The sequence below is a fragment of the Drosophila hydei genome, unplaced genomic scaffold (genome assembly GCF_003285905.1).
Source record: "Drosophila hydei strain 15085-1641.00,03,60 unplaced genomic scaffold, DhydRS2 tig00000283-arrow-arrow-pilon, whole genome shotgun sequence".
In the NCBI taxonomy this organism is placed as follows: Eukaryota; Metazoa; Arthropoda; class Insecta; order Diptera; family Drosophilidae; genus Drosophila; species Drosophila hydei.
In genome coordinates, this window is record NW_022045702.1 from 935,142 (window position 1) to 953,898 (window position 18,757).

At 39.1% G+C, this 18,757-nt stretch overlaps 4 protein-coding genes across 4 annotated transcripts; 2 read left to right on the forward strand and 2 right to left on the reverse strand.

Annotated features, from left to right (window-relative positions):
• Positions 1 to 299: 299 nt before the first annotated feature.
• LOC111600501 lies at positions 300 to 763 on the reverse strand. The gene is made up of 3 exons (XM_023316628.1): positions 748 to 763; positions 607 to 689; positions 300 to 546 (listed from the first exon to the last, which is right to left on the reverse strand). The coding sequence occupies exons 1-3, from the start codon at positions 754 to 756 to the stop codon at positions 300 to 302; spliced, it is 339 nt and encodes a 112-aa protein (XP_023172396.1). The 5' UTR covers positions 757 to 763.
• Positions 764 to 5,379: 4,616 nt separating this feature from the next.
• Positions 5,380 to 6,176, forward strand: LOC111600521 (pupal cuticle protein 20). Its single transcript, XM_023316656.2, has 2 exons — positions 5,380 to 5,784; positions 5,850 to 6,176. Exons 1-2 carry the CDS (start codon positions 5,380 to 5,382, stop codon positions 6,174 to 6,176), a joined length of 732 nt encoding a protein of 243 aa, XP_023172424.2.
• A 1,776-nt stretch (positions 6,177 to 7,952) lies between these two features.
• LOC111600502 (sal-like protein 4) lies at positions 7,953 to 9,538 on the forward strand. The gene is made up of 2 exons (XM_023316630.2): positions 7,953 to 8,487; positions 8,739 to 9,538. Exons 1-2 carry the CDS (start codon positions 7,953 to 7,955, stop codon positions 9,536 to 9,538), a joined length of 1,335 nt encoding a protein of 444 aa, XP_023172398.2.
• Positions 9,539 to 13,707: 4,169 nt separating this feature from the next.
• LOC111600454 (serine/threonine-protein phosphatase 6 regulatory subunit 3) lies at positions 13,708 to 18,585 on the reverse strand. The gene is made up of 10 exons (XM_023316556.2): positions 18,208 to 18,585; positions 17,892 to 18,091; positions 17,484 to 17,808; positions 17,077 to 17,390; positions 16,872 to 17,010; positions 16,662 to 16,780; positions 16,037 to 16,601; positions 15,913 to 15,977; positions 14,763 to 15,845; positions 13,708 to 14,423 (listed from the first exon to the last, which is right to left on the reverse strand). The coding sequence occupies exons 1-10, from the start codon at positions 18,265 to 18,267 to the stop codon at positions 14,231 to 14,233; spliced, it is 3,063 nt and encodes a 1,020-aa protein (XP_023172324.2). The 5' UTR covers positions 18,268 to 18,585; the 3' UTR covers positions 13,708 to 14,230.
• Positions 18,586 to 18,757: the final 172 nt, after the last annotated feature.

Below are 18,757 nucleotides of genomic sequence, written 5' to 3' on the forward strand. Positions count from 1 at the left end.
AATATCGTAACGCGCAGCTCTCACTCGAAGAAGGCTAAGGTTTTGAGTTATATATTGTAGTAGAGACCTTATATATATTATAGATCCAATATCGTGTAGCTCCAACAGATTAAGATAAAAACACATTAAATATCAATTGGTACTATATTTAAATACAGATTCTTGAATTATACATCATCTGGAATACGATATTAATATTTTTCTATATACGATGGATAGTAGAAGCACATATCCTAATTGTCAATCAATTTCATTGATTTTATTTGTATTTGATCACAATATTGATATAAATGATAACTCTAAGCCTTATCCTTCGGAGTTTTAACCTTGTGCGCTGTCACATAGGGCTGAAAGCCATTCTTGTTTGCCTTGTATAGCACCTGATACTCATAGCCATCGGCCGATATAAAGCTATAGCCGCCGCGATATTCAACAGATTTGGGCGTTGTCTCACCCTCCGGTTGTTCGGTTAAATGCTGATCCGGATTCACTTTAACGCTGTAGGTAATATCCTCAGAGCGCTGATAGCCATTCTCTGTCTGAAAGCTACAGAAGAAGTTGGAATATATAAATATATTGGGTATAATAATAACAGCTTATATATACCCGAAATGCAGCTCCTCCTTACGTTCTTCTGCCACTTCAGCCAAAGCCAGCGAAAGCAGCAGCAAAACTAGACCCAACTGTACCTGAAGAGGAAAAGAGTTTCTTGTATAATAGGAAAATAAATCAGCTTATAGATCTTACGTATTTCATTTCACTCATCTATTAGTTTATAAGTTAACACATAACATTTAATATAGGGTATTTCATAAGTTTATAACCAACCCTCGCTATCGCGTGTTTCGTAAGTTAAGAAACAGCCCTCGCAATTGCGACACTGCATACTTTGTATCAGCGCGCTATAACTGCAATGGTCAGCGGCGGTAACCAGATACTTTTGTTTACTGCAAGAGTTTCCGTTATTGCCTAAGATTGCTGAGTCGGCTTGCCGACCATGACATTGTGGTGTGATGCGAGTTTTGGCTTAGCTTAAGTGAAATATTCTATGTAGCTAAAAATCAGTTTTGCATTGAAGTTTGAAGAATAAACCCGCACTACTCCGGCACACCGCCGTAATCAAATTGTTATATTTCTGATCATTGCTGAGCCACAAGGCCAGTTAATAGAAAAGGGGGTGAAGTCAAACCCTCCAACATAATCATCATAAGAAGATTATAATTACCCGACCAACGCTGGACCTGCCACCGACGCCTAGCTCATCGCTGGACCAGCAACTTATTGATTAAGACTATAAATACCCGATCAACGCTGGACCTGCCACCGACGCCTAGTTCATCGCTGGACCAGCAACATATTAATTGGCGCCCAACGTAAAAAAAAAAAAAAAAAAAAAAAAAAAAAAAAAAAAAAAAAAAAAAAAAAAAATTTTTTTTTTGGAATTTAAATCAGAATTTCATATTGCGATTGCCTGACAACGTCATAGCCGAATGCGATGGAAAAACCCACACACTGCAGAGTTGCACCGCTTCACCTGGAGCCACCTTTTGTCGTCTGGCATTAGAGAGTTCATGTGCCAAAGAGCTCCATGCAGGTGGCACGGCACACTGTGAAATCCAGCCGAGCAACCTGGAAATAATCACCCACGTAGATGATGGAATCATCATTCTTAACGACGGGTCCGCAAGGATCCAGGTGGATAACGGCACTGAAATCCAAGTACACGGCACGCATCTCATTACGTTCGGGGACCGAGTCGCGATCAACGGGACTCTGTTTTACAACCACAACAACGTACGCAATAGAGTCCCGGGCATTGCCAACTCTCCCTTGCTGAACATCACTGCCAGCCAAGATGTCCTCAGCCTCCCTTATCTTCATCGTTTAAATGAACGTAATTTGGAGGAGATACAGCAATTCAAGAAAGACGCCGGAACTGATCAAGCTTATCGTGTGGCATTCATCATTGGAGGTATATGCTGTGCTTTAATCTGCATTGGCCTCACCCTTTGGCGGTTCATCGACGCAAGGAAGTCTGCGAAGCAATTACGAGAAGTCGTCGCCGGAATTGGGTCGGCCGAGGGCGGCCTTACACTTGAAGGGGGAGTAGTTAACACATAACATTTAATATAGGGTATTTCATAAGTTTATAACCAACCCTCGCTATCGCGTGTTTCGTAAGTTAAGAAACAGCCCTCGCAATTGCGACACTGCATACTTTGTATCAGCGCGCTATAACTGCAATGGTCAGCGGCGGTAACCAGATACTTTTGTTTACTGCAAGAGTTTCCGTTATTGCCTAAGATTGCTGAGTCGGCTTGCCGACCATGACATTGTGGTGTGATGCGAGTTTTGGCTTAGCTTAAGTGAAATATTCTATGTAGCTAAAAATCAGTTTTGCATTGAAGTTTGAAGAATAAACCCGCACTACTCCGGCACACCGCCGTAATCAAATTGTTATATTTCTGATCATTGCTGAGCCACAAGGCCAGTTAATAGAAAAGGGGGTGAAGTCAAACCCTCCAACATAATCATCATAAGAAGATTATAATTACCCGACCAACGCTGGACCTGCCACCGACGCCTAGCTCATCGCTGGACCAGCAACTTATTGATTAAGACTATAAATACCCGATCAACGCTGGACCTGCCACCGACGCCTAGTTCATCGCTGGACCAGCAACATATTAATTTATATATGGTTTAATTAAAGCTTAATTATTTTTATTTTGACAACAAATATTTTTAGTTTCAGTCTAATCGCCTTCGTTTCGCGATGCTAACTGATGCCAGCTACGGCGAATGTTCTTTGCCAGCAGCTCAGATGAGCAAATCAGCAGAAATAAGTCTAAAATATAATGAAAACAAATATATCTCAGCAGGCAGCCTTTGTGATTCCGATTGCGTCATAGTTTATGGCACAACTTTTGTTCTAAGCCAGAGCCAAAAAAAGAGAGAAAAAAATATAAAAAAAATAAATAAATAACAACAACAACTTAACATAAAGAAAGCTAACTAAAACATTTGAAGCGGTTTCTCGCTTGTTTTTTTTTTATGAGAATTAAATCATAACATCCATCAAATTGTGTTCAAGTATTTGAACATTGTTCAGCTTGTTGCTTAATTTAAGAGATGCTGCAATATTTGTTTTATCTTTTTAGTTTATATTCTTTGAGCTTGTATAAAGCAGAAATTATTTCAATTTGTTCTTGCTTTGTCCTCTAGAATCTTTGCAAAGTTCTTGGCGCGCTAATGAAGCGATTATATAACTAAACCGATTGTTCTGGGTTTTTTGTTATTTTGTTTTGTTTGACTCTTATAATAACTAACAAAATGTATTAAATTTATTAAATGTTTTGCTCTGGTTTAGTTATGGTAAATAGTTTTGTGTATTATTTTTTAACATTTTTTTCAAAATATAAAATCTTTAACTAGTTTTATTTACAATTTTGGAAACTTTTTTTTATTTTATTTTTTTTTTATTCTTTTTAAAAAATTGATTTTTTTAATATTTTTCTATTTGCCTCATTTAAATTATTAAAAAATATTTTTCTTTATTGCTGAAGAATTATTTTAAAATTATACATAATTATTTTCAAATGAATATTTGAAAATATTTTTTTAAAATTTCTCCTTGTTATTTTAATAGTTTTCTTTTTATTTTCAGCGTTTTTTATTGAAAATTAATTAAATATTTAAACTTTTTCGTTAATACTTTAAACAATTGTTCATAAATAAAATATATTTAAATCTTACTTTTAATATACATGAAATGATATTTCTTAGCTTGCATTTGACTGCTCCACCCTCAACTAGCTTAATCAACAGTTGCTACAACTCCCGCGAATCAGATATACATATACTGATATGCCCATTTGAGCTGTCAATGTGGGCTGCGAATAATTTATCAAAGGGTCCGCATCTAAATGTTTATTTAGGCGTGCTGAAAGGACTTTATCGGCGAGGCGGCTGAGGCGCCAGAAATTGCAATTAGATCGTTGCGCTCTGTCAAAATGCATATTATGAATTTGAGAGTCGAGATCTGAAGGCTTCTATACTTTTGGCAAATGCGGGCGCGAAATATGCGCAATGGGTGCGTAGCGAAATGGCGAACCGATGACTCCGATGGACCGACAATTGTTGGTTTTGGCAGCCGGTGCAGCGCTTGGTGCTAGCTGGAGTGGTGGTTAGTTGGTGGATTGTTGGTGGTTTTTGGTGGTTGCTAGCCAATTGTTCAACTGTTCAACTGGGCAACAGCTGACGCTGACACTGGCAATAGCCGAACAGGTTCAAAAATCCACAGCGCCTGGGAAGCCGTCAGCTGCGCGCCAGCACATTACAAGTAGAACAAGCTGGCAACAACATTGCCATTAGCTAGGCCAATGCCAATGTGCCAGCAGCAGGACCAGAACCAGAACCTGGACCCAGTTCAGGGTTGCCAAGCCAGCCACCACCCATCCACCACCGCGCCTGGGCAATATTAGCGGCATCAGCATCACAGTCTGCAGTTGGGCAAAAAGTTAATAGACGATTGACTAAAGCCGACAACTCCAGGGGCTTAGCACCCTTCTTCACCTTCGCCCCGCCCTCGTTTGGGACAGGCAAAGTGCATTAGAGTAGTTGCCAAACACATAGTCGGGGTTGTTGCTGTTGCTGCAGGTGTTGCCTGTGCCGTGCCTGATCCTTATCCTACATCGCCGGCTTCCCGCTTCCCTTCAAAGTTTTGCTTTGTTGAAGCCTGGCGGGTTTTGTTGTTTTTAGCGATTAGTTGCGGAAATGTAAGATTTTTAGTTTGTCGATTTATCTAGATTTCATTTAATTGCTAACTATTTCATGTAATTAATGATAAGGAAATGAAAATTCAATTTGCTAAGCTGCGTTTGTTGAAAAAAAAAACTCTTGAGAATTGCATAGAAAAGTTAATTAAAAAATAAAACGAATAAATGAAAAATTTTTAGTGTCCAATAGATGAAAGTTACAAGCTGAGAATTGCATGGAAAGGCCAAATATGCTTATACGATTAAAAAGAAAAAAATTTTAGATAAGAAAAACCGATAAAGATTGAACTAAAGTCAGCAATAAAAAATGTTGTTAAATATATATTAGAAATATAAGCCCACGGCAGGTGCTTCAATTTATGTTTAATTAAATTAGAATATTTTCCCATCTTCTTAGATTAGTTCGCCTTTAATTTCGTGCAGTGCATTCGCATTGGCCCAGTTTTCGTTTTTCATTATTTCATTTTCCAATGCAAGAAGTGTGGCCACGCACGTGCCTGACCCCCAGGTGCAACAGGTTGTGGTCAAAAGCAAGTATTGGCCATATATATAAAAGGCAGGCATCAGTCGGCATCAGCAGGCATTAAAGTGCATACACCAAATGGAACGAACAACTTTGTGGATAGTTGTGCTCATATGCTTGCATGTGGCAGCCGCTCAGCCGGCGGGCTATCCGAGTGCGCGACCAGCTGCAACATATGGGCCGGCCAAGCCGCCAGCACCGAAACCCAAGCCGAAGCCGAAGCCGCCGAGCAGCAGCTATGGAGCGCCAAAGCCACCGCCAGCTGCGCCTGCGCCCAAACCAGCTTATGGAGCACCACCAAAGAAGCCACCAGCACCACCAGCACCACCACGCGACAGCTATGGACCACCACCCAGCAATCCTAATCAGAATTATTTGCCACCTTCGAATGGGGGCAACGGAGGTGCTGCAGGTGGCGGAGGTGGTGAAACTATACCCATTATTAAGCTGGAATCCAAAGTGAATACCGATGGCTCCTATAAGGTGAGAAGACAAGGTGATTAATTAGTTAATGACAACATCTTAGACATCCTCACTCTATATCGCAGTACGAATATGAGACGGGAAATGGCATCAAGGCCGAGGAGATGGGCTATCTGAAGAATGCTGGTGTCGAAGGTGCTGAGGCGCAGGTGGCTGAGGGCTCCTTCTCCTACAGCAGTCCGGAGGGTGAGAGCATCTCGCTGACCTACATAGCCGATGAGAATGGGTTCCAGCCACAGGGCGATCATCTGCCCACACCGCCGCCCATACCCATCGAGATACAGGAGGCACTGGATATGTTGGCCGCCAACGGAGGCTGTCATGATTGCGATGACGGTGGCGGTGGTGGCGGCGGCGGTGGCGATGGGGGCTATGTCTATCGCAGAAGATAATTAAATTGAGAGAAATGAACAATAAACGCGGATTCGAACCACAACCACAGCAAGAACAACAACAGCAGGTCTTGGCCCACTTATTTAAAACAAGCAAACACCAACTCAAAATTGGCTCGAGCCAGGTGTCTCTGTCTCTGCCTCTGCCTCTGCCTTTGGCCTGTGGCTGTGGCAAAGCCAGCAAATTGGCTGGCACACTTTATATTATTTAAGGGCTGCTCAACCACAACCCCACCCCCCATATTTGTCGCTCTCTATGACTACCCCCACCCCAGGCGTCTGTGACTGTGTGACTGGCAACACATGTTTTTCGCCTTCTCCTGTTGATCGCATCGCCTCAACTATATTAGCGGCGGGGTTGCTGCCTTTGCGATGATGAAAACATTAGTCTCGTAGCATATTTTACGCAGCTCAGGAGCGGACTTGATGCGGCTGCAGTTGAGCCAACCCTTGTTGAAATGGGAGTGCAATTTAGAATCTAAAACTGAAGTATATATATCTATATATATATATATATATATAAACATGTCTAGAACATCATTAACAATCGAGCTCTATCTTATCGAACTACAAAAACTAGAAATTTAAAATCTCTATCATGTGCAAAGTAAGTTTATTATTTCGTATTGCTTCTCTCTTCCAATTTCCTTAAATCGATCAAAAAATCGATTTTAAATATTCAAAGTATACCATAAATTTAATATAAGCTAAATAATTTCATTTATATTATACATTTTTTTTGAATCAATAATATCGATAAATATCGAATTTAAATTTTGCTTTTCTTAAGCAGAACTCGAGAATTATTAGAGCTATTTGCTTCAAATTTTAAATGTAGATATATTTTAAGAAACTACATTTAAAAAATAATTGTTTTTTTTTTATATTCACCCGTTTGAGTTTATAATTGAGCAGCTTCATATGGATTGGTCTGTACTATATTATTTCTCCAAGTAGAATAGAGCTGGATCATATCTCTAGCAAGCCTTACTATATAAATTGCAAAAGTACTTCAACATCTTCTTTTCAGATATCTCTCCATAAACCACATCAAAATTGAGCTTCATCTCTTACATACCCTACATGGCTGGGCCCGTTTGGACCCGCCAGTTCGCTCAGTTAACAAAAATCACGACCCACCCTAAACCACAAATAGTAAAACGATACACACCAATATATTAAGGCATTATCAATGAGGGTGACAGGGCAGGCAAGGGCGAGGGGGATGCCATTGACGAAAGCGAATGCGATTTGTATATGGTGGCATTACAGCAACAGCGCAACAGCAACAACAACAATAGGGACAAGGACAACAAACGATCGTTTAATTTCAATTAAAAACATTTGCCTGGGCACAGAGCCCAAAAGCCAAAAAAAAAAAAAAGGACAAGGGGTTTGGGCAGAGTGGGTATGAGAGGATTAGGCAAAGGAATACGCACACTTGCTACAGGGCCGCTTAGCTTGATGCTTAGTGCTTTAGTGCCGATGTACATGATGTTGCACTTGCCGCGCACAGCCAGCTACCACCATGCGGACCAGGACCTGGCGAAAAGGGATGCCCGAGTCCTGGTTTGAGCTGGTGCGTGCGAGCGAGAGGCTAGCAAAGTGCGTAGCAATGTCTGCGCTGGGAATTCTTGCACTTGACGCCGGAGCTGTTTTGACACTGCAAGCCGTAACAAATCCAAACACAGGACACGGCGAACAGGGAAGCTGCGTCGCTATAAAAGCAGCGGCCGACTTCCAATTGGAAAACAGAATCGTTTACGAACGCGAGCGATGCACACGACGGCTCAACTCGACAGCCTGGAACTGGATGAATCAAGTGGACAGGGTTCCAAGCGCGCCACCAGCATGATCTTTCGCATCGAGCAACTGCTGCCGGGCAGTACCACAGCGACAACAACCACAGCTGCCACGCCCACCATCTCGACCCAGCAGGCGCCCGCGAAGCGACCAAGGAGCAGCCTACGTCCAGGTGTCTATACAGCTCAATATACGCCGAAGGACACGTGCTCCGGTGGCATACCCACTGCTGCGTTGCTCAGTTCCATGGGCACGCCCACGGCTAGCGACGCCCATGTGCATTGCAGTCTGGTGAATGGAGAACTGGCGCTGTCCGCCTCGATGCTGCGACAGATCAAACTCTCCGAGGATATTTACAGCTTCAATGCGTTGTTCGAACTGCACGCCGGCCAGCTGCGCATCAGGCTGGTCCGAGACGTGGGCCGCGAGGATGAGATTGTGGCCTGGTTTGGCGAGGAGCTGGTGTTGCTCATGGGCATACCCTTTCTCACGCCGCTCAACATACAGGGTAAGCACACACAACTCTGGCTAATTATTGGAGTAGCATTTCCATCGAAGTTCAATTGCCTTTATACCAATTGGAATTTATAATACTCTTAAGTAAACACAATGCCAATTGGAGTCACAATAAAATAGCTATAATCTAGTTGGGACATTACTTATACTTGATCTAATTAGAGTTCCCTTCTGATTAAAAAATTCATGTTCTTATGGTACCAAAAGCTAATTGGATTATTATGATCTCTTCTTTTTCTTCAGGCAACAATCGTTACACCTGCCATCTGTGCCATTTGACCTTCGAGACGCCTCATCCGTTGAAGATCCATCTGGCTCTTGGCTGCGGGCGCAGCGTTATGGATCTGCTATGGATGCGTTTACATTATGCACTGAAGGCGACGGCACCCAGCTCAACGACAACAATAACTTTGTCACCCACGCCGGCGCCCTCCTCGACGTCCTCTGCCTCGCCCAATCGCTCGCCACCATTGCCACCTGCCGCGACTACAGCTACATCCGCACGCTTCTCTGCCTTTCGTCCACTGGCTAGCATGCAGTCGCTTGCTCTGCCGTTGCCACACAGCTCCCAGCCGCCGGCAGCGACGCTCTCGTATCTGCCCTCCATTTCAGCGATGGGTGCGCCGCATCCGATGAACGCAGCCGCACAGATCGAGGCGATCGTTAGCAATATGGGCGCCTCGAAGCAGGGTCACCTCTGCATCTATTGCGGCAAGGTCTACTCTCGCAAGTATGGCTTGAAGATCCACATACGCACCCACACTGGCTTCAAGCCACTCAAGTGCAAGTTCTGTCTGCGTCCCTTCGGCGATCCGAGCAATCTCAACAAGCACGTGCGGCTCCATCTACAAACGCAGCCGAGTGGCAGCAGCGTCGACGTCGATGGGCAGCTGGAGGCGGGCTTCCAATGCCAGATCTGTCACAAGGCGCTCGCCCGGGCCAGAGATCTGCAGCGACACATGGAGACGCGACATGCCGCAAGCAGCACCACAACAACGGCAGCAGCTGCGACAACAGAGGGCGGCATGCCTCATCATAGCTGAGCATGGGCGTGGCCTTAATTACTTCTTGTATTTTATGCAGAGTTAGAGGATTACAGAGAAGCCTTATATTTAGAGGAGTCTGGCTGTGATTGGGTTTGAAATCCGCTAGAGACTTGCAGAGTCGAAATATTAAATAAATAATTCGTTTTTATATAGCAATCTGATTTGACATCTTTGACTTTATATTGATTGGTGGGATAGAGGGCGAAAAAGAGAGAGAGGGAGAGAGATGGAGAAATGTAGACAACATAAAAATAATTTAATCTTATGAGAATCACATAGAATGCCAAAGATAAAGACAGATGAAGACAACTTATAGGCCCAAGCTCTTGTTCTTAAGCCTTGAAAGAAAACTTTGTCACTTTACCTTTAATCAGTCACTGGATCAATCAGTCAATCAATTTATATATTTAAAGTTAAAAAATCAATTGATTCAAATTGTTTAATCGCTTTATTCATTTCAATACGTAATCAAGGTGCATTTCTATTGAAATAATGCACAAATCGTATTAATTATTCGAAAATACGCGCGCACATATACACTCACGCACACACCCATACGTGTGTGTGTGTTTGTGAGTGTGTACATAAATATACATGAATACATTCAGGATATCCCATTTGGGCATTCAGACATCATACAGCAAAGCAATCACAAAATGTATTTTAACTATGTCAAAGCAGATCGATACTTAATTATATATATATATATATATATATACATATATATATATATATATGTGTGTGTGTTGGTGTTGATGTTGGTGTGTGTATGTGTGTGTGCTGGTAGAAAACTGTTTGAGCAAAACATGTTCCAAAATAGTCAAAAATACAAGATTTATACATATTTAGTAGTATATGGTAGAAAATGCGACGGTAAGTTAAGAGTATATTATTAAATATAATATATAGTAAATATACATACATATATATATATATATATACATATATATATATATATATATATATATATATATATATATTTATATATATATAATATATATATATGTGTGTTTGTAGTATATAGATCGGAGCATAAAGTTAACTATATATCTTTTTGTTGTGTTTTTATACGTTTACGATACTGGAACTAGTACATTTCTTTTCTTTTTCTTTTGTTTAAACAAAACATTATTCTTGTTTTATACAGTTTAAGGCACTACCTCAAGGAATTTCTATTCCAGAGTGTCCCTTGGGGGGTTTGTTTCAAGTAGTTTCGATTTGTTCTTCAGTTATAAAAGAAAATTTTTAAGGATGACAATACAATAGTGTGTGAGTGTAGGTGTATGTGTGTGTGTGGGTGTATTTATCACTTGAAGCACTTATATATATTTAAACCGTTATCGATATACATATATAGATGTATGCAAGTTTTAGCTAATTTTTACTTATTTGGGATATTTGACGATACGTTTTTGTTGGCTTTAAAGTCTCTACTCGTTATATATTTATAAATATATTAGACATCGATCGTAAATACTCAAGACATTTAGGAATACATACATGTATATATTTATATATATATATATATGTAATTATATACTAGCTTAAGGGGGGGAATTTTACTGGAATTTCTTATTGCATTGTAAAAATCGTAACATAAATTCTTACATGAAGCACACTTGGGTTCGGTTAACTACGATTTTCTTTTGCGTTAACAAAATAGTATTATTATGCAAATTCGGAGTTAATATTAACAACATTTATTACAGTTACTTTAATAAATGTACGTATGCAGTTAGTAGAGGGTCTTTGTATGTATATAATTCGTATATAGTATACAGTATATGAAGTTTTGGTTGTATTACAGTTGCTCGTGCTCGATCGTTGTTGTTCCCGCTGGTTCTTTATCTTTTAAGTGTTTAAGAGTTTTATTTGAAGCATTTTCTGTTCATTGTAATTTCGCTACGCTTAAGTTTTAAATAATTCATTTTTATTTTACTTTTCTTTTAAGTATTTTTTTTTGTTTTTTTTTTGGTTTTCAATGGGAAACCTTGGTTTTAGTACTTTTTGGATTTGATTTAACTTGGCTTAATTGAAATACTGAACTGCTGAACACACACAGACAAAAAATGTTTATTATAAAGTACAATTGGTTTTTTTTCACTCTTATATTTTGGTTTTTTTCCTTTTCATTTAGTATATATTTTTAATATGTACGAGTATAAGTGTTTGTTAGTTAGCAGATCTCAAAACTGTTTTTGTTTTTGTTGAAGACTTTAATGTTCACAATTGTTGTTAGTTTTGTTTATACATGGATCGCATGCAAAACATTGGACGTTTGGTATTTAATATATATATAATTATAATATTTATATTCACTTATTGTTTAAATCTCAATTTGCTGTTGTTTTTTGCACTTTAACAAATTGCTTAAAGCTGCGCACAAGACTTTGTCTACATTACATTTTTTATTTTTATTTTATTTTATTTTTTATTTTATTTTTTTTAATATTTTTAGTAAATCAGCTTAAATTGAAAATACTCTGCTTTTCGAATTCATCGAGCTGTCCAAGTTGAATATGCTTGCTTAATATTTAAAAGACACACAGTATGTAAGTAAAACTATCTCTACTTATATAAGGTTTACAACAAATCCTCTTCGTCATCCAATCAGTTTCCATACGAAAGTTATCATTGAAGTTGTTGGGGTAAGGCATATGCACGCGGGAAGGATTCGGTTGCTGGTTATTAGATGAACAAAAGAACTCTTTGGGAAGACCGAAACGATAGTGACAATTGTTTATGGTTAACAAGCAAATTACATTGTTTATAAAATTGGGCTTATTACGGGTTAAACATTAATTCCTTACGTACGCCTTGCTATACGATATAATAATAGACTTCATCAATGAGAGACTTTATTGCAGTAGTTATTGCTGTTTGTTGTAGTTTATATAAGAAATGGTGTGTGTGTATGAGTGAGTGTTAGTGTGTGTGTGAACAACAAAATGTTTTACAATTCACAATTTGTTGAGCTTTTCTTGTTTAAATTTTATTCAGTTTTTTGCTTTTCTGTTTTTTCTTTTTATATCAAATACCCTGCAACTTCATTAATTATCACAGTTTACATCAGAGATAGTTTAAACATTTTTGCTATGTTTTTACTTAAATTTTTTTCCATTCATTTTATTTTTTTTTTTTGTATTTATTGCAAAAATAAAAGCAAGCGATTTGAAATTTGTGCAAGCGTTTTGTATGGGTTTTTTTTTCTTTTTTGGTTAGATTAGTGCTGAACACATCCTCGTCTAAAGGGAGGTTGCTGTTTCCTTATGACTAAACTATTGTTTTTTAATTGCAATTTTTATGTACTTAACTTTTGCTTTTTTTTTTTTTTTTTTGTAATCAAATCTCATTAGAGATTGGGTTTTATGTTGAGCTGATATGTTGCCTCCTCCTCAACTATCGACCTTTCGAGTTTCGAGTTTCATTTGTTTTAATTTCTATCAACTTTTTATAACAATTAATTTAAATTAAGCACGTGATGTAATTTTGTTGATTATTAATTGTGTGTGCGAAATAAACATCAAATTTTACTTTTCAAGTTTTTTTTTTTGGGTTTTTTTGTTTTCATCTCATTTTATTTTTTAAACATAATTATAATGTAATTATTTGGAAGCAAAAGATGGCATATCCGTTTTTCATTTCGGTTTTGTTCTTTTTGTGTTTTTCGTTTTCACAAACATTTCTCAACAACAACAACAAAGCTGCACAAATTATAATATTTATATATATATATATATATATATATATATATATATATATATATACATATATATGCTGATACTTAAATTTTTTTTTAAAAAAGTATAAAAAGGTTTTACAAGGTTTATACATATGTCTTCTTCATGAGCGTGTGTGGGTGTTTGTGTGTGGGCGTGGCAAATGCTTTTTGTTGTTGCTTGTTACTTCTCTCTCTTTTGTACTTTCGACATTGAATACATTTTAGTTTTCATTTCTTTTTTGGTACAATAAGTAGTATGAGAAAGGGAAAAAAGTATATATCATATATATATATATATATATATATATATATATATATATATTTATATACACCTGCATTTGTTTTGTGCTTGCAGCAAGTGTGTGTGTGTGTGTGTTTGTGTGTGTGTAGCAAAGATTTGATTATTTGGTTTTGCTTTGTTTCAAAGTACATACAAAAATTAATACAAGTCTCTAAATAATACAAACAATAAACATTTTGCAAGCTAAAAAAAAACAAAATTTATGGTTGGGTAGCTCTTAAGTAATGCTCATTTGTTTATAGAGTATTTGAACGTGAAAACAAATGACAGCTTATAATAAATAGGAAATTGGCAATACGACGAGAGCAAGAGAGGATTACAATGAATCAACAACATATTTTCGAATCTTACAAACTTTTTGGGCGGGCTTCACTTATACACAATTATATATATTTATATATATATATATACTTAAATATGTATGCATGCTTATGTATTATAAATGATCAAAGAGCAAATCAAAGGCTTTTCATTTTATGATTACAACTTTTCGACACATTTTTATGTATATATATATATATGAATATGCTATACAAATTGCAGTTGCTGACGTCGTTTCTCAGGCTGTATGTATGCGTGTGAGTCTGTGCGTATATATTGTGGACCGTGCGTGCGTGTATGTGGGTGTTTGTTGAGTGAGTGTGTATGGGTGTATGTGCCGGCACATTTATGTTGTCGTTGTTGTAATTTCCGAAGTTTTTGTGGCAGCCGCAGCTATGCTCTCTGACTTCTTTGGCTGCTGCTCTGCCTCCGCTTCAATTGTGATGTTGCTATCGTCGCGTGCATCGCTGTTGTTGCTGTTACTGCTGCCGCCGCTGTCTGTGCTACTATTGCTGGTGTTGTTGTCGTTGGCATGGTTGCTGTAATAAACAGAACAAAAATATCAGTAAGTGCAGCTGACTGACTCTTTTTATGTAACTACATAAGCAACTGCTTCGCAAGCGTTACCACAGCTGTTCGTGACATATTTATGACACTAAAGTATTAGATTTCATTCTCATATATACTGATAATCTTACTCTAGCTGATGACTAGACTGTCTACTGCTAGCTGCTGAAATATAAAGAATTATGCTTTTAAATCAGCTGCCTAATAATTGTGAACAGCCCTGATCTTTTCTCTAATAATTTCGAGTACCAATTAAGGTACTTCCAACTGCAATACACAAATAATAACACTTTTTTCAGGCTTCCTCTTACAATTCGGCAATTTTGCTGGGTCCGTTCGTGATGAGTGTACTCTGTTGATCTGTGGCCATTGTTTCAGACTGATTGCTGCCGCCTAGAGGCTTGGTCCACATGCCCTCGTCATCCTCGTAATCATCTTCGCCAGCGAGCAGCACCGACTGCAATCGACTTACAATCGATGTTGCTGCCGCGGCAGCCGTTGTGGCAGATGCATCAACATCGTTAAGCTTGTCGCTGGCTGCTTTCTCCACATTGGCATTGTTGTCGTATTCTGCTTGCTGATCATCATCGTTGATGATTGATTGCTGATTATTGGTTGTTGCAGTCATTGACACATCATCCTCGTTTAGCGTTCGAATTTGCTCTGAGCTATTGCTCGTGGACTGTGCGGCATCATTCAAAGGCGCCTGTGTATGAGGCATGCCCAGATCGCTGCTAAAGGTGCTGAAATGTGCATCAAAATCTGCAAAGTTGTCGCTATTGAATTCGCTACCCCAGCTGGAGGTGCCGGCATTTACAACATTCGGGTGCGTATTACAGACGCCCGTCATATCAGCGAATTGAACATCCATATCCCAGGCATCTGCCGCCAAATTGTTGAGTGTTGTCGAATTCTTGGTGAACATGCCATGGTTATGGCCATCGCCGCTGCTGCCCCCGTGCTCATCGTCGTCATCATCATCGTCGTCAATGTTGCGACCAAATTGAAACAGGCTCTGATCATTGTCTATTGTGAAAACGACGTCTTGTAGCGTATTATCCAGATCGCTATAGCAAACATTGCTGTACGATGTGGCGCCGATGTCCCAGGCATTTGTTTCACCCAGAAAATCTTTCGAGTTGTCCGCACTATACTCATTATCCTCGTGTGGATTGCAATTGGCCAACAGCTTATTTTGCTGAGCGACAGCCAGCGTGAATTCTCCTTCCTCGGCATCGATAAGCGACTGCCAGAGCTGCAGGTCGGACTCGTTGCCAAAACTAGAAGCGATCAAGGCAGCGATATGTTCAGATTCTGATATACAATTCGTAATATGTCTAAGTATCTTGATCAGATGGCCCATATAGCCCAGCCGACGACCTTTTTCGGCAGACCTAAGTAGAAGAGATATATATGTACAGTTAATGTAATATTTATAATTTCAGAGGGCTTTTTACTTACTGCGATTCTGCATTGTGGCGCCAATAATTAACCAATTTGGACACCAGTTGGCAATTGACAATCAGCTGTACAAAATTTCAGGTGTTATTAAGAACAAATAATCTGGGATTGCGCTTCTACTCACATATGTTTGTATCTCTGTGGGCGGGTTGTTAATTGGCGCTTTAGTTTTGTCCAAATCGTTGAGAGTTGCCTGTGTGGCATCAGTCGTCGTATTCGGGTCTGCTTGGCTATCATCAGGAGCGGAATTAGCAGGTTCATCAGTTGCATTGTTTTCAATGTGATTCGCCTGTGTGGCTTCCACTTCGTTGGCCTCTTGAACTGTATTAGCAGAAGTTGCTGCTGCTTCAGCTTTTGCTTCTTGTTGTGCTGCTGCCGCCTCGAATTCAATGTCCCCCGTTAGATTCTCTTTGCCGCCTTCGGCGCGCTTAACATCGTTCAAAGCATTCTTCATTTCCACCTCGGCCGTGGTTGTACCCATGGCATCGTTCGTGGCCTTCATTAAGCAATTGAATATATAATCATCTTGGAATATATCGGTACATTCCGTAGAAGTGGTATTATTGTTCGAGAGCTCATTGTAAAAGACCAAATGCAATGCCTTCTCCAGTTCAGTGTGCAGAAAGTTATTCCAGCAGTATTCCTTAAAAAAGTCCAGCAGCAGAGAAAAGTACTCTGTGGCACAGATGCTGAGGGAGAGATAGAATATAAGATTAACGACAGTTGATGGCTGAGCGAGTTCAACTTACGCCTGTTGGATGGTCTCATGCTTGGTCTCTAGGAGAGCTGTGAATACACGACAGACTTGTAGACGCGTCTTGCCAAAAGGAGGAGAAAGAATAGCTGCTGTAGTTTCCAATTGCGGTTTCTGAAAGAGAGGAAGTTTTAGATTAGAGTTGAACTTGACTTGAGAGTTATTCAATTTGATATTTAGAGACAGACTGAGGTGTCAGACATACCGCGGGCGGATTCTTGAGCAAATGCACAAATTCATGTAGCCGAGGTGCTATAACCGTAATCACAGTCTCTTGAACTTCCTGATGGAATTCTCGCTCGCGTTTCTGCAACAAACGCTGGCGATCCGAAGTCGGCTCATAACTGGCAATACAAAATGAAATAGATAAGAGATTCTATATAAATTTAATAATGTATGCGGTGACTCACGTGAATGTAAGGGGCTTGATAAGCGTAAGTACAACCGATATTCCTGATAAGATGGCGCTCTCTAGAGCGTTTGGTTCCAAAATCACATTTAACAAGGCTTCAATTGTCTGTGCAGATTCAATCGTGCGCAATATGGGATTCGAGCCATCAAAGGCCGGCTCAAATGAATCATTCTCCTGCTCCGTTTGACGCATTAGGCGACCCTGATTAATAAGATCACAGAAAAAGTCCGCAACATTTGCATGCTTATCGGTCTCCAGAGGATTACGCAATATTGCAATCAGTCTCTCAACAATTTTATCTTCAGTTAACCACTGGGAAATCGAAAAACAAAAAAATACAAATATTAATAATCGTATACTGGGTAAACAATTAATAAATCTAGGCACTGTATTTTAGCATTTTACTTCGTATAGGTTGCGCTTAAGTTGACCACCATCGATGTCCTTCATCATTTGCATGATCAGATCGGGTATAACAGGTGTGTCAAAGTGTTTACAAATGTAGTCCAAAAAGTTCTTCTGCAATTTAATATACTCCAAAAATTGTAGGCACATATGTTGATACAAAAACCAATCTTGTTCTGGCTTTTTCGTAAAGAGCATGCTAAATGTTTTACTAAAAAACGATGATAGCAATGAATTTAACGGTGGTTCTTTTTCCAAATATGAATACAGCAATTGCAATGTATCCGCATCCGAGAGCAACTTCTCATCCAGCGAAGGTAGGCCACTAGCAAACGACATAATATAAATACAAGTAATATATGTATACATATATATATGTATATAGTAGGGGTTGGGGGCGTTGCTTACAGCGTGAGTATCTCACATGACATGTTTGCATAGTGGAAACGCTGAGACATTGGCAATTCTTCTGAAGGTTCCGTTGTGATGAACTCGACCAGGCGACGAATTACCTCTGGTCGTGTAAAGTAGCTGACCAGATTCTTTTTTTGCGTTTTACATTCCTGCAATATATCCTCCTCATCCAGGAATTCCTCCACAGTGGAATTCTATATGTATGTAAATATGCACATTTATAGTATATTGAACAATGTTATTTGCACACACATAAACGAACGCACACACATGCACATGGTCATGCACATAAACACACACTTTTACGCACCTCCTTCTCGAGCAGCGCCTCTATATTAGCAGAGGGCGCATAACCCTTGTCCCAAAACATTTTTCGCACGTACGTCTTGGCGGTGACACTTTCAGGCTTGTTGGCTAAGAAATGGGGGCGGCAGCACACGCTTGCTTTGCTTTTCTTTTGCTTTTGTTTAATTACTTGTGTGTATTTTCTGCTGTTTTTTGCACTCTGTTTCTTTAACAACGACTTTAATAATTTTTTCACCTAAAAAATTGCGTTGCCACGCTGATGTAAAAAGGGTAATGTTAAACTCAAAATGGTACTGTTGTACTCAATATGGTCACTGTTAAGGACTCAAAATGGCACTATTGCTATTTGTGCGTTTATAAGCAACACAGTCATTATTGAGTTAACATAATTAAGCTATTTCTTAAAAAAATATAAAAGTTACAACACATATACAGAAAGTGGTAATATATGGCTAATATATAATAATATTTTTATTTATATTTATAAATGGAAATTGACTCTAATCACACAGTTATATACTACAATTTTAATATTCAACTAAGAAAATCAAATC

What these genes read in the sequence shown, in the direction of transcription:
- LOC111600501 (XM_023316628.1), bottom strand. An exon ending in AAGGAGGAGCTGCATTTCGG is followed by an intron (nt 547 to 606) that starts GTATATATAAGC and finishes CTTCTTCTGTAG; the next exon opens with CTTTCAGACAGAGAATGGCT.
- LOC111600521 (XM_023316656.2), top strand. Translation starts at nt 5,380, where the DNA reads ATGGAACGAACAACTTTGTGGATAGTTGTGCTCATATGCTTGCATGTG. An exon ending in ATACCGATGGCTCCTATAAG is followed by an intron (nt 5,785 to 5,849) that starts GTGAGAAGACAA and finishes TCTATATCGCAG; the next exon opens with TACGAATATGAGACGGGAAA.
- LOC111600502 (XM_023316630.2), top strand. Translation starts at nt 7,953, where the DNA reads ATGCACACGACGGCTCAACTCGACAGCCTGGAACTGGATGAATCAAGT. An exon ending in CACGCCGCTCAACATACAGG is followed by an intron (nt 8,488 to 8,738) that starts GTAAGCACACAC and finishes CTTTTTCTTCAG; the next exon opens with GCAACAATCGTTACACCTGC.
- LOC111600454 (XM_023316556.2), bottom strand. Translation starts at nt 18,267, where the DNA reads ATGTTTTGGGACAAGGGTTATGCGCCCTCTGCTAATATAGAGGCGCTG. An exon ending in AGGCGCTGCTCGAGAAGGAG is followed by an intron (nt 18,092 to 18,207) that starts GTGCGTAAAAGT and finishes ACATACATATAG; the next exon opens with AATTCCACTGTGGAGGAATT. An exon ending in TGCTCAAGAATCCGCCCGCG is followed by an intron (nt 16,781 to 16,871) that starts GTATGTCTGACA and finishes CCTCTCTTTCAG; the next exon opens with AAACCGCAATTGGAAACTAC.